This window comes from Dermacentor variabilis, chromosome 2, assembly GCF_050947875.1.
Source record: "Dermacentor variabilis isolate Ectoservices chromosome 2, ASM5094787v1, whole genome shotgun sequence".
Classification (NCBI taxonomy): domain Eukaryota; kingdom Metazoa; phylum Arthropoda; class Arachnida; order Ixodida; family Ixodidae; genus Dermacentor; species Dermacentor variabilis.
In genome coordinates, this window is record NC_134569.1 from 5,314,144 (window position 1) to 5,329,475 (window position 15,332).

The 15,332-nt window shown below is 48.7% G+C and overlaps 1 protein-coding gene across 3 annotated transcripts in view; it reads right to left on the bottom strand.

Annotated features, from left to right (window-relative positions):
• Nucleotides 1-235: 235 nt before the first annotated feature.
• Nucleotides 236-15,332, bottom strand: part of LOC142571305 (retinol dehydrogenase 12-like) — a 170,381-nt gene continuing 155,284 nt past the window's right edge. For all 3 annotated transcript variants that reach the window (XM_075679558.1, XM_075679557.1, XM_075679559.1), the window contains one exon: nucleotides 236-659. In XM_075679558.1, coding sequence (XP_075535673.1) covers nucleotides 474-659 — 186 coding nt within the window. In that variant the 3' untranslated portion in view covers nucleotides 236-473. The remainder of the gene's footprint in view (nucleotides 660-15,332) is intronic.

Below are 15,332 nucleotides of genomic sequence, written 5' to 3' on the forward strand. Positions count from 1 at the left end.
CAGTTCTCATAGACCCCATTGAGGTCTTTGTCAGCTGCTGCGTCACAGAGTAATTTAAGTGCAGTAGTTGAACTTGAGCTGCTCCTACATCGACCAAATTGGGTGAATTTGCAGCTCAACGGCAAATAGCGTCTTCTTTTTGAAGCCTCCCTTATCACCTGCGTGTAATATATTGCGTACTTTCTGGCGCGCTCTCAAACGATCTCGTTCAGGCCAGCGTCCTGAGCAGCCATGCTGAGAGAGAGAAACATTTATTTATGCTCGCGTGAGGCATCTTCCTCGAAGCCCTTAAAGCTCAGGGCCTCGTTGGCTGCCGCCGCCGCTCCGCGTGCCCACTGGACCAGCTGTTCCTGCGGGTCGAAGCCGGTCAGCGCAGTCCCCCGCGGGAGGAAGTTCAGGATGACTGAATAAACGCAGCAGATAAGAAAGGCCCGCTTTCTTCAAGCGTTGAGATGTCCTCCACACACAGTCTTTCAGATGACTTCCTTGAGCTGCGTCATTCTGATGGACTTTTCGTACAGCTTCTTTGCCGTGGCCGCGTTCGTAGCCCACGGCACAGCAAAGGTGGGGGCGCAGTCTTTGAAATACTTCCCACTCACGTTCTCAACTTCCTCGGAAACGGCAAGGTACACTGTGGTCTCTGCGCCTTCCTTGACGCTCTGCAAAACGAAACAAACGCAGGCGTGAGGGTATGCACGTTACAGCAGACCCTGTCGTCCGCCACAGAGCAATAGTGCCAGACACCACGTTGCGGCTGAGTCATAACGCAGCGTCTGCCATTTCAAATGCAGTCACTTCTCGAGAAAACAAGCTGCTCTCTCATTATCTATAGCGCTTAAAAACAGCGCACAAATATTAGAAGCAGCGAAGCCAGAAAATACGAAGCCGTGCGCGTTTACGCGTTGTCTACAGGAAGCCCAATAATGGTTGTGGCAAAACATGAAGTTGCCCAAAAATTTACAAAATATATATGTCACGCACTATAAATGAACAGGCGCATAAAATCGATAAAACAGATAAGATAAATTTCCTTCGGTATAAAACTTTATTCAAGATTTCTGCTTCTCTAATCAAATTTTCTTCATTCATCTCTTCATTATTCCTCAGGTTTAGAACCTTTTATCTGTATTTCGCTGTTCGACTACCAGGCTTCTCAGACAAACTATAGTTTCATAGTTGATATAAAGTCACCGTGCTTGTAAAAGTATTCGTCGACGTCACATATACTGCTCATCCACGCACTTGAGTTACGCCTGCAATTGTCGTACTTGTTTCGTCTTTTCTGCGCTTCTGGTTAAGCCGCTTTACCTCCCACGTACCACTTTGATCAGTACTCTACATACCACAATATTCTGCACAAATGTTGTTTTCACTGATCAAATTCGGTCATGTCGTGCTGGTCATATTCTATTTTTGCCCAATTGTCTTAATTTTCCAGCCTGGAGCTTTGTATGCTTTATGTAACTGAAGGTGTTGGCCCACCTTCAGTTGGCAGGCACCACTGGCAGGCACAAGATTGCACAAGCGAGGCACATGTTATTTGGACATCGCTGGGGGAGGCCTTCGCCCTGCAGTGGACATAAGCAGACGACAGCGGTGGCCGCGTGAATAATTGTTTGCTGCAGTTGATGCTCTCATTGAATACGAAGTGGTAGCGTTCCGCACCTGCGTGCTGCGACGAGCTACTCATTCGTGCGCATGCTTGATCCGTGAAAAGAAGACGCTCGCGTGAAGCAGTTGCGCCATTCCGCGGGAAGGCTACATCCTCCCACAGCGTATTGCCTCCTCAATCGTATAAATATGTGAGGATCCGTTAAATATGCGCTATTGAAGCTATCCAACGAGCAATCACGTCAGATTTTACATAGAGGTGACAGTGAAGAACACAGTTTAGCATTTGTTAGCCGGTCAAAGCGTTGACTGAACAAACAAGTGCGCGTGTCAATATCAAGCAGGTCTTATTACGCAGCGCCAACACAAAAACCTCTGCATTTGTTCACCTGTAGCGGCGGAGAAACCTTTTCCATTAACTTCGTAACGTGTATTGGGATTTTGCACGCCGGATTAGCAGGCCGAGATGCCTTTCAGCAAAACGCCAGCTTGACGATTCGTTTAGGAAGACCGGACATTCTCGTCTCCACGTGAAACGAAAGCCCATACACGTGTATACTGGTGGGTGTTTCTGCGACGACTTTATGGAACATTTAGATATAGCCTTTTTGAAATAAAAGGACGGTTCTCTCGAAGGCATGCTGTCGATGATGGCGACGGCGGGGTGACGGACGGAACGCGGTAATTAGTCACTAATTAACGAAAAAGTCGCAGTTTCGCCCGACTGCGATAGCAAATTAGTAGATAACTATATATGAAGTAAGGATAGTAGTTTTAGTAGGCATATAAACTTGTAAACATTCGCTTACCAACGAAATTAACGATGGTATAATGTGTAAGCGGTACTGCCTCTGTGTGTCTGTTTCTTTCTACGCCCTCGTTCAGTCGCGTTTAGACATCCTATCACGGATTGAAACAAAGTAGCCCGCCAAGGTGTTTTAACTAAATTGCCAAGCACGGTGCCCCGCGCGAACAGGTAAACATGAGCACATCTCGCTCGATGAGCGCGGAAACTCGCTGTCAAAACGCTGGAGCGAGGAATCGCGGCCGCAGCAGCGGTCGCATTCACCTTCCTGTATCTCTCACTTAACCGCGTAAGAAACGTCGAAAGCACAGCGCATACGAAGCTACCGGCACTACGCGCACTCTCTAAGCATTGCAGATCGCTTTGAAGATGAAGCCTGTGCGGGCGCGCACTTTGGCCACATCGCAGATCGCTTTCAAGATACGGCACCTGCGCGGCCGCGTCGTAAGCAGCAGCCGCCGTGGTGTTTGTATTGAGCGCCGTAAGCCAAACCTATGAGGAGCGCACCGAGTTACTACGCAAAGGAGGCGCTTCCGACAGATGGCGACTCCGTAAGTCCTCGCCCACACTGGAACCTCACGGCGACGGCAGAAATTCGCCTCGAGTGTCCAGATAATTTCTATCGCAGTAAAATACTTTAACTTGTAGACTTTTAGTTTCAGCGGGCTCATCGTTAGTGGGAAATTGAAGCTCCGTACAAGCCATAGCAACGTTGGATCTGGAAAAATGTGATTAGCCACGGAACTGTGCCACAAGGTGTTTAGACTCTCAGTGCCCGAGATAACGAAACTGGGAGGCTGCATCGAGCGATGTTCTGCTTACGTCACCCAGCAGAAGGAAGCGAGCGCGCTGCGACAGCGAGGGGCCCCAGCATAATGTTTCTGCTGTGTCTGTTTCTGGAATTGCTCTGGAATTCATTCATTCATTCATTCATTCATTCTGGAATAGTTGTGTTTCTGGAATCGTGCATACCATGTTTTGTTTATGGAAGAAACAGGTGAAAGACCACAGCCACAACAAGAAAGTCGTTTTGAGATCAGTACGAATGACACGTTCACAATGTGAAGCCGGCTACGCTCAAGGTTCTCAACTAGTCTTGAGAGCACGATGCAAACTTCGTGAGTACACGCAATTTAGGGTGTCACATGATCTGTTTACTGTGGTATACATGGCTTGAATGATTAAAGATGCAAGATTGAGCTTCGTTAAATCCGTATCTGTAGCGACTATCGGTCGTTGTGCCGGTTTATCTCCTGACCCATCTGCATGCTCGGCGTGTTTTTTAGGGCGCGGCTCTTAAGCGCCCGTTCCTGCGTTGAGCGTCGGTGTGCCTCGGCGTCGTCGGCGTAACCGAGTGAACGAGCGAACGCGGAGCGCAGCGGGGGATGAAAAGCGAAGCGAGCCCGAGGAAGAAAGCGGATGCTACAGTAAAAGCATGAGGTGGAAAGTAGGAGGAGGGTATGGCGAGAGTGCGAGAAGAAAAGCGTAGTGCCCCTCTGCGGCGACGACGAGTACGAGATGGCGCCAGAGTAGCGCGAGTCGTCTGTTTACAGAGGACATGCGGCGAGCGCGTCCAACGACACTATACATGATAACAAAGCGCTGCATTGGCGTAGGTCTGTTTGCGACGGCTGCTGTGAATCGCGCTCACGCGTCACTCACGCTCTGCTTCTCGCGATTAGCGAGGCAGTCACGGTGCACTTCGCTCAGTTTGCAGCATGCCGCATGAGACATTGTCCTCGCCAGCCATTATATCGCGAAATGAAAACACATATAGAGCTCCTCTGAAATTTCGCATTAGGGAGTATCGTAATAGTCCGTGAACTTTCATGGTTTTTTTAGTGCGCTGCCTTTGATGACATTAATGCGCCGCTTGAGAAGCCTGCAGAAGTTACCACTCACACCATATGCACCGATTCGCAGTTGGTGCACGGAATCGTGTAGACCATCACAGGAAAACTTGCCCCAGAGAGCAGATGCTTAAAATTTCATCAATTGATATTTAGGCTTGCTTGCGTGCGCGATCTGTACTTGACGCTGTCTGAAAACGCGTGCTATAGAGCATAGCTCGCACCTCGCATATGCGGGACGGCGGTGCGCTTCGGTCTTGAGGCTATTACTTGCTCGGCCGTGTCTTGACTGTGCACCGGGAACTCGAATGCGCTGCCAATAAAGTTCCTGGCGTAATCATTCCTTATTTTATTCCCCTTAAGCGCCTCTTGAAGGCTTCGCTCATCGGGTGCTTAATGCTTGCTGAACTATCGCCCGCATCACATAAAGCAGGTTTTCGGCCTTGCGGGACTCTCGTTAACACTCCCTGGGTTATATCTTGAACATGCGCATTAATTCCCAAGAATGTGGAACGTTAGAACCGCCCCTGCCGTGGCCCGTCTGGCAGAGAGCGACGCGATGCGGACGCTTCGGCTCCCGCCGGCCCCCTTTTTTTTCCGTCCCCTTCACCTTATCACTTCTGCACTTCGGTTAAAAAATAACTAATAATTTTCCGTTTGCTTTCCTCGGTTTCGTTAACTGCTCGCTTCATGCAGTAAAACACGTTATACAGCACGACGGGATAGGCGTGCTAATTAGGCTTCCCTGGCCGACTGCTAAATGTCGATAAGGATGACGCTGGTGATGACTTATTGGCGTCCCCTTTGAAACTGGGTGGGGAAAATAGTCACCTAACCAATTTGATCTAATCAGGTACGCTTGCATGCTTGTCACTCTAGCATTTTGCCTACACCACTTTCATTATTTTTTGTGAATTGTTTAAAACATCCATATGTAGTGCAGATTGCGCCTAACGGGCCCGGTCCTATCAATCTATTCCCCGCTTTTTTTCCACCAACAATGTAAACGTGTGAAATCAAGAGTTTGGCGAAATCTCGTCAGGTCGAGATGTAATGGAATAATTGGAAGAAAAACAGAACGTCGACCAAAATGGTATTGTGTAAAAATTATTAAACGTTTCGGCTTCCACGCGTCTCTTGTGTATCTCGACTGCTGACCGGTTAATGCTTCCGTCCGTTTTAAATCCCAGTGCTTCTGAAAAGTGGGAATTTAGTGCGGGCCTCCCTAGGTGAATCGAATTCCATTAGCTTGTGCTGAGTTGTCTCCTGATTTGGGCTGCAGCAGACACGTGCTTCACCCTGTTGCGAGGATTTGCTCCGGTATCTTTTTGTCCTTAGGCAACCAGCTCGCACCTCAAAGAGCAAGGCACTGCCCTTCGTCTCATTGCACAGATTTTCCTTTCCAGTTCTTTTTGCCATTCTTGCAAACCTCCATGCACCTTTTATTTATTTCCGTCCTTCGCATCCGATTTACTGTCTCTGTTGTTCTCACTTTCTTTTATTTCACATTTTTAAATGGCAAAATGCCGACTCTGAAGTGCTGCCTTGGAGCCGCAAAAGACGATCCATTTCTGAGGTGCCTTTTGAAGAAGGTATTTTACAGCAGCACGCAGGGCAGCAAGCTCACCCGTCGTTGATGTTGTTATGTGTGACAGTCTGAATTTAACACTACCTTTGGTAGCCGAAATGACAACGGCACCAGAAGAGTTGGTAGATGAGACCTAACCATCGGTATATATATGTAGTGGATCGCCGTATGTCTCACTCATTAATAGCAGGGTGAACTCTTTTGGAGCTAATTTTCGGTGATTAGCCTTCTTCTTTACACCGGAAATACCAAGGCGCACCTGAGGCTGTTGGAGACGCCACAATGGGAATAAAGGTCTTTCTTATGGTCTGTATCCTGACGGAAAACAATCTGCGTGGGTGATGATAATTTAAAAAAAAACGTAGCATGAGGTCTCTGCGAGAACAAGAACGCCAAGTCATGATCGGGAACGTGGGATCGGGGACGCGGGAACGACGACGGATATGCGCCATAAGACAGTCCACAGAAACGTATGTTTGGATAGGATGATCCTTGGCGAGGACGATTTATGCAGGTGTTGACCCGCAGCGAAGAAGTTCTAAACACGTACGCAATGCTTGGCGCTGTAAGCTGTTAGAGGACATTTCACTTGCACGCACTTACTGGACAATACTGGAAGGCTGTAGCGTAGATAATGTTATGAAGCAACCAAGAGTGGTGCCAGTCAGAAGAAGATTTGACGTTAGAGGTGGAATCGGGCTCGACAGCATCTTGTTTATGCATCGTTGTCTCTCTTGTAAATATTGTAAATACATCTTTATGGGTGACTTTGCAACGTAACAAATTGGTGGAGGTCGGGGTACCCACAAGAAACAACGGAGCTCCGCAGTGTTCGTCACCTCGGATTGGACAACATGACGGGCCAAACAGAGCCCGACATGGCGCGGCCCGCATAAACGCCTCCAACCCCGACGGTTGTGCTGGCTGAGCTGCGGGCTTAGCCGACCACCTCGATGTGGAAGACTGGATCGCCAGGTATGAGCGTATAAGTGCCTCCAACAAATGGGATCCGACAATTATGTTGGCTATCTTTGTCTTTTACCTACAACGCCCGGCGAAGGTGTGGTACGACAACCACGAGGAAGAGCTTAACGACTGGGACACGTGCAAACAGTAGCTGAGGGACTTCTTCCGTCGTCCCGCCGGGCGGAAGACCACCGCTAAGAAAGAACTAGCGACCCACGCCCAGACGTCCACAGAATCATACGTCTCTTACATACATGACATGCTGGCTCTGTGCCGTAAGACCGACAGCGATATGGCTGAGTAAGACAAGGTTGGGCATGCACTGAAGGGGATCGCTGACGACACTTTCAACTTGCTCATGTGCAAAAATTGTGAGACAGTACAGGGCATCATAAAATAGTGTCAGCGCTTTCAGCAGGCCAGAGCCGCCGCATTACAACGCCGTTCACACGTCTGCCGAATACAGCTGCGACATCCTCTTGTGACGACAGGCCAGGAGTACAGCGACCATCATCATCTGACATGACGCGGATAATGGGGCGGTACTTGAACCCATGGCTCCTGCAGCCCCTTTTTCCCACCCTGGTGAGCCGAACAACTTGCGTACAACGCCATTTGTGCAGGCAATAGCCCGCGACGAACTCGCTAATCTTGGAGTTCATTCTGTATGTGCCGTTGCCGTTTTACAGCTGTGTCATGCTCCAGGTCCATCGACTGGTCTGCGGTATCCCACACGCTACCGAAATCTAGCCTAGTGGCGAACTGCAGACGATTGGCCAATCTGTTTCGCCTGCCGGCGTACCGGTAATGTCGCTCGCCATTGTAACTCGTCGGCAGCTGGTTCTGCTCCGGCAGGTACAGACTGGCACCCTCCTTACTCCCTTCCTCGTGTGCAGCGTTTTCGCAGAAAGGGGGACCCTCGTGGCCTGGAATGTTCGCGTGCGGGTACCTGCGGCCCCTGCAACACCAGGGCGGACCTCGAACGCTTAATCTGGGACTGCCCGCTGTATTGTGGCCCCAGGCAAAGGGCCCTTGCTTCGCTCCCAACGGAATGGCGACCAACCTCCCTACATACCTGGGCGCTAGCGAGACACTGCAGTGCTGCGACCGCCAACGAGCTCTGGCGGTCACTATACGAATTCCTGGATGATCCTGAGGCTCCAGCCACTGGGACCAGGCTTCTTTATCTCGAGCGTACCAGCGAAAGCATCAGACCCCATGATGTAGATAATTAAGTCTCCAATTATTTCCCTTACCTTCTCTCTCGCGCCACTCTCCAAGCCAATTCACCGCAGCCCTTTAAGGGCAAAAATGTGAATAAAGACGTGTAAACAACAACAACAACGCCATTGTAACAACGGAGCAATTGTAGCAACTGTGCAACTTAGGTGGCAGATCTTTTACATGGCGTCATCCTCCATCACGGTGCACCCCGGCAGCTCCTCCCTGATCACGGCCGCACCTTCTTGTCCCGAGTAGTTGAAAACTTACCTCGCTCCTGTTCTACTGAACACAAACTTTCCACCGCCTACCATCCGCAGACAGACGGACTGGCGGAGCGGCTCAATAGCACGTTGACAGAAATGCTATGTACGTTTCTGACGACCGCAGAGATTGGAACAACACATTACCCTTCGTGACCCTCTCCTATAATTCGTCCGATCACGAAACTGCTGGCTTTTCACCCTTCTGTTCGGCCGCCACCCTTCGTTGCCTTATGACACATTGCTTCCTTCCTCGACGAGCACTCTCACTGAATATACTTAAGACGTATTCGGCCTGGCTAACACGGCACGCCAGACTGCCGGCTCCCGACTCGCTGAGTCTCAGGCCGCGAAGAAGATCCGGTAGGACAGCTGACATCGGGGCATTTGCTTTTCTCCTGGCTCCGTCGGCCTCCTATGGCCATCATGCCGCCTCGTCGGCTTGTCTGGAAAGCTGCTGCAGAGCTACACAGAGCCCTGCACGATATTGCGTCAGCTTGGCGATGGGAACTACGAGATCACTCCTCTGGACTCGCGTGTCCCCACGGACGCTATGCATGTATCCCGGCTGAAACCTTACTTTGCCGCGAGTTCACCTCACTAACAGTTAGCGCCGAGAGGGCGCCTTTAAAGGCGGGGGTTATGTTACGGAGCAGCCAAGAGTGGCGCCAGTCTGAAGAAAACGATTTGACGTGTAGAGGTGGAATCGGTATCGACAGCCATTTTGTTTATGCATCGTTATCTCTCTCGTAAATATTGTAAATAGACCTTTATATGTGACTTCTGCTACGTAACAATATCCTAGGAATATAGGCTCTCTGCAACTGAAGCATGGAGCGTATAGATGTCCCTCATGTTTTCCTGCACATTAATCTGAGTAGCAGGGCAATCGACAACAGATTTTTCTTCAGGTGCGTCCAATGAGGCCTCTAAGAAAGATTTCGGTCATTATTACACCCAAGGATCGATGGGTCTTTTCATAGGTGATGGTGTGTCCACTAATGGAAACTGGGTATGGCGTCCTAGTTTACGTGTGATTACAATGAATGCACATTTCTTGGTTGATACAGCCAAGCCTTGTGTCTGAAGGCATGTTGATGTCAAGGGTGCTGGCCGTCGCAATCGCGGGAGCATTTGAAGCCGAATAACCGCAGAAGTCTAAAGGCAAAAGTAATCTGCGCGTATCGAGAGCTAGACAGCCTTAGGTAAAACTTCAGATAGCATAATGAGCGTCACATTGAATAACGTGGTACTCAATACTCCTCCTTTAGGCACGCCTCAGTACATGCAATGTTCAGTTGTGGTGCCATCTTATCCGTTTGTACAAAAAACGACCGGCGATTTACGCAGTCTGATAACGAACGAAGCATGCAGCCGCCGTTTCCAGTAGTCTCCAGGGTGTTGATGATGGCGTCATGTGGAACGTTGTCATACGCATCTTTCACGTCGAGAAAGAGCGCAACCGATATGCGCTTACGGCTTTTCTCCTGTTGCACAAACGTTGTGAGGTCAATGACGCTATCAATTGAGGAACGGCTCCGACGAAAGCCTGCCATAGAAACGAAGTAGATATTTTAAGACTCGAAATACCATTCTAGACACGCAAGGACCATCGTTTCCATCACATTTCCGATGCAGCTGACCAGAGCGATAGGGCGATATGCCGCCAAGTCCAATGGAGATTTTCCAGCAATGGTACCAGCGGACTTAACTTCCATTGGCGGGGAACTGCACCTTTGCGCCATGAGTAGTTAAAAGTGTTCAGAAGCGCTCTTCTCGCCTTTTGTCCAATGTTTACTAGGGCAGCATAGGTGACGCCATCAGGGCATGGAGAGGATGATCGTTGAGAAAGAATCAGGGCCGCTTCGAGTTCTTCCATGGTAAAAGACACGTCCATTTCTGGTACCCGAACCGCAGGGAGGTCACTTAGATCAACGTTGGTGTTGACACGTTCACCAGTGACTCTCGCACAGAACTCCTCCGGCACACCGAACTCAGTTTGGCCAAGACGGAGCACCAAAGCTGAAAATGGGTGTCGTTGTTGCGGCGATAAAGGAAGACCACGCACTGTCCTCCAGATATGTGAAAGTGCCTTGCGAGAGTCCAGTGATTCACACAATATTTTCCACCGCTCACTCTCTAGTTTATGCGACTCTGAACTTTCTCCTGAACGCGTCGTGCGCCTCCGAGATCATAAATTGATTTAGTGTGTATCTTCGTTCAGCACGCAGTCAAATCGCACGAAGTCTCTCAAGCTAGGTGTCGAGATCCGTTCGGTTTAACGACAGCAATAACGAACACTTGGCAGCTTTCGTTGCTTCTACGATGGTTTCGTCGATATTGCGGGCGGAATATCCCCGACACGCTTCTTTCATAAGCGACGTAAACATAGTCGAGTCAGTGCTCTTCACGACACCACGAGAGAAAGACAGAGTGAGCCCATTAATCTTTAAGTAATATTTAAGTTCATCTTGCTTTCCCGCTGTCCAACCAGGACTTTCTCGCTTTTAATCACCTGCTCTTTGACACTAGTCAGCTGTGCCTTGCTCTGTAGACCCAGCTGTTTGAGTAGATGTATTGGGATATTATATAGTCCTGCTGCCACGTTATTGCAAACCCCTTTTTTCAGCATTTTACGAGTAAAGGTTATCTACGCTAAATTTCGGTCAGTCGGGCTTCTAAGTCACTGGATCTGGTTGAGTCGGGACCACGCTTTCTCTCTTGCAGGCGCTTTCGAAGTCGATCGTGTACCGCAGCGCGTCGTCTCTTTCGAGGACCGTCCCTTGTTTGAATATTTTTAGTCGGGGCTTACATAGTTCCGGAATCTCTTTGGTGGGCCTATGTTTCTTTTGCGAATGTCATGCACCCAACGTTAACTTGTACATTTAATGTTTTCGCGCACGAGTTCACTCGCCACCCTTTTCTTTCCGCTTGCATCTACATAGTGCCTATTCTTCATGTAATTCCATCTTTATGACTTCTCTTTGATCCATAGAGAACTGCTTAGTTGTTCTACAGCTTGCTTTATTTCCTTGTTCCGTTCACTTGCGTGTTTCTTTTTTCTTTCCACTCCGACAATTCTTTAGCTGTGTTTGTCTTATCTCCTGCTGCATGACGTCTACCAGTTCTTTTTATTGCCGGACTGCAGTAAGAAGCGCCTTCATTTTCTTCTCTATGCTTTTTGCGATCTCATATATTTGCATTTCATTAATTCTTTAGCTTTCTGTTGCTATTGGTTGCTGTCTTGTGTCGCTATATATTCCAAACTTTATTATACTTTCACGATCGCTACCCTGGCTATCTTTTCCATGTACATCTATCGTCATTTAGTCAAGTCGTTCATACACCCTTTCTGAGACTAAGGTGCAGTCGATGTTTGACGGCCTATTCGCGCATTGCCCCGTTACCTGTCCATGGCACTTATTCTCGCTGTTAACTACTATAAGGCCCTGTTCGTCGCAGAGATCAAGCACTAAAGAACTGTTGTAACCAGTATATCCGTCTAAATCCTCCATGTGCGCATTCGTATCTCCTGCTAATACCACCTGTCCAGATTATTATCGTAATGATTGTGATCATCTATTGGTATCCCCTTTGAAACGGGCCAGCGACAAATAGTCACCTAGCCTACTTGAGTTACTCAGGTATGCTATACATCATTCTAGCATTTTTTGTATACGTATCGCTACCTTTTTTCTCTCTCAAAACGGCTCTATCTACGATGTGGCGGCGACCTATGCCTCTAACGGATCCGGTCGTATCGATCTCTTCCCAGCATTTTAAAGCGAAGTTTTCTTTGCCTCTTCTCCCGACGTTCCGGGCGCTGATGCCATGGTGTTGCTCGCGCTCGCCGCTGGGTTTCTTGCTATACCACTAGATGGCGCTCGCCCCCCCCCCCCCCGCATCCAAATCTGCCCAGCGGTCGATTTAGGCACCACTGGCTTCCTTGATGCCCTTGGGTTCAGCGAGAGCAGGGGAAAAGTAAACATGTCCGCAATAGAGATTAGTAATGTATCGTATCTTGGGCGCCGAGCGCCACACGTGTTCCGCGCAAGCGCATTGTATGTCAATACGCATGCACCATGTGCAGGCTGTGCAAACAACTTATCTGTTCTTGATAAAAAGACACACCCCTTCCTAAAACCTATATATGTACACATGTTCAATAAATCGGAGTTCTTTCCCCTACTGCCCCGGCCCAGCATGTTCGTCTTCCTAGGCGCTACGATACATGGTGTCAGAAGTGGGATGCGTAGTCAAGCACGGCTTTGATCTTCGACGGGCAGCACTGTAGGGACTACGTAATGGATTCAATGAGAGCGCCTGGTCCGTTAAACATGACGGGAGAAGCGAGCAAGAATTGGCAGACGTTCAAGCAGAGATTCGAACTCTTCCTTGCGGCATCAGAACCGGATGACAAGAAGCGATCAGTGTCGTCGAAGACAGCGCAGTTTCTCAGCGTCGCAGGTGAGGACGCCATCGAGATATTTAATACGCTGAGCTTCGCAGAAGGCGAAGACAAGGCCGACTACGCGACGCTCATCAAGAAATTTGACGATTACTTCAAGCTGCAGACCAACGAAGTACATGAACGCTACATATTCCGGAAGAGAGTTCAAAGCCAAGGTGAGCCATTTGAACACTTCCTGCGGGACCTGAAGCAACGGGCGTGCAATTTACCTCTCCAGGTCAGTGAGCATGCATTGCAGTTGGCCTGAGTTACCAAGCAAGGCAATATCACCAGCGAATCGCAAGTTACTAAGGTATTCTCCATTAGCTCTTATCCCCAATTCTTCCCAATCCAGGTCTCTGAATACCTCCTGTAAACACGCTGGGAATAGCATTGGAGAGATCGTGTGTCCCTGCCTGACGCATTTTTATTGGGGTTTTGTTGCTTTCTTTATGGAGGACTCTGGTGGCTGTGGAGCCGCTATAGATATCTTTTAGTATTTTTACATACGGCTCGTCTACACCCTGATTCCGCAATGCCTCCATGACTGCTGAGGTTTCGACAGAATCAAACGCTTTCTTGTAATCAATGAAAGCTATATATAAAGGTTTGTTATATTCCGCACATTTTTCTATCACCTGATTGATAGTGTGAATATAGTCTATTGTTGAGTAGCCTTTACGTAATCCTGCCTGGTCCTTTGGTTGACGGAAGTCTAAGGTGTTCCGGATTTTATTTGCAATTACCTTAGTAAATACTTTGTAGGCAACGGAGAGGAAACTGATCAGTCTATAATTTTTCTAGTCTTTGGCGTCCCTTTTCTTATGAATTAGGATTATGTTAGCGTTTTTCCAAGATTCTGGTACGCTCGAAGTCATGAGGCATTGCGTATACAGGGTGACCAGTTTCTCTAGAACAATCTGCCCACCATCCTTCAAGAAATCTGCTGTTACCTGATCCTCCCCAGCTGCCTTCCCATTTTGCATAGCTCCCAAGGCTTCCTTTACTTCTTCCAGGTTTACCTGTGGAATTTCGAATTCCTCTAGACTATTATCTCTTCCATTATCGTCGTGGGTGCCACTGGTACTGTATAAATCTCTATAGAACTCCTCAGCCACTTGAACTATCTCATCCATATTAGTAATGATATTGCCAGCTTTGTCTCTTAACGCATACATCTGATTCTTGCCAATTCCTAATTTCTTCTGCACTGCTTTTAGGCTTCCTCCGTTCTTGAGAGCATGTTAAATTCTATCCATATTATACTTCCTTATGTCAGCTGTCTTACGCTTGTTGATTAACTTAGAAAGTTCTGCCAGTTCTATTCTAGCTGTAGGGTTAGATGCTTTCATACATTGGCGTTTCTTGATCAGATCTTTCGTCTCCTGCGATAGTTTGCTGGTATCCTGCCTAACGGAGTTACCACCGACTTCCATTGCACACTCCTTAATGATGCCCACAAGATTGTCGTTCATTGCTTCAACACTAAGGTCCTCTTCCTGAGTTAAAGCTGAATACCTGTTCTGTAGCTTGATCTGGAATTCCTCTATTTTCCCTCTTACCGCTAACTCATTGATCGACTTCTTATGTACCAGTTGCTTCCGTTCCCTCCTCAGGTCTAGGCTAATTCGAGTTCTTACCATCCTGTGGTGAATGTGATTAGGCTTGGGTAGACACGCATCGTTAGCCGGCGATATCCGCGTCTTGGTAAGACGCCGTTTCAAAGGCTCCCGCGCAACGCTCTGAGACGACGGCCCGGCCTCGCTCCCATCAATGGTTGAGCTCGCACTGACTCGGCGAGCGTGGTGCTTCTCTTAGCAAAGGAACCCAGCGAATCACGTGGTCAGGCGGTGTCCCAGCTGCGGTAAAGTTTTAGGAACTTTAAGCTGCGGAAAGCACATGCGCCAAGCCGGCGGCGGCTAGCGCACGCGGTGGCGGAGGTCGGTGCGGCGAGTAACGTGATGCGTTGCCAAGGTTACGGCGCAGCTGCGGTCAAATTTAGGTAAAATTGCTGGTGACGGCGAAACTCGGCTCCACTAGGTTAGTAAAGCGTTCGCTTTAAAGTGCAGGTGCTAGGCTATGGAGGTCACGTGCTGGGCTGTGTGTAAACATTACAATCGCCCACAGCCCGAAGAGAGCGTTTGGAGCTGGCGTCACAACAGCGTGCTGACCATGCGTGCAGACGGAGCACGTTAAGCGCGCCAGAAAAATGTCTCCAAAGCGCGCACTCAGCGTTGAGAACACCCAGACCCGAAAGAAGCGTCTCGCGTGGAACAGGAACCTCTTCGCTACGCAACGAGACGTGTTGCAGGCCGCAAATGTAAGTGAACAATGAATACATTCAATAATAATAATTCATTGAATTATGCACAGCCCCATAATTAATCTTTTAATACTTGTACCACGATGCGATCTGCCATGTGAGACAATGATAATGCTCAACCCTCTCAGAGATTATGAACAATGACGCCGAACAACGCCTCAAGCAAACGCGTCTCCCTGCGTGTTCCGTGCACTACACAGAAAAACAGCAGCAGTGCACGCATGACAAAGTTTAACATGAGCTCATCACCCTCGT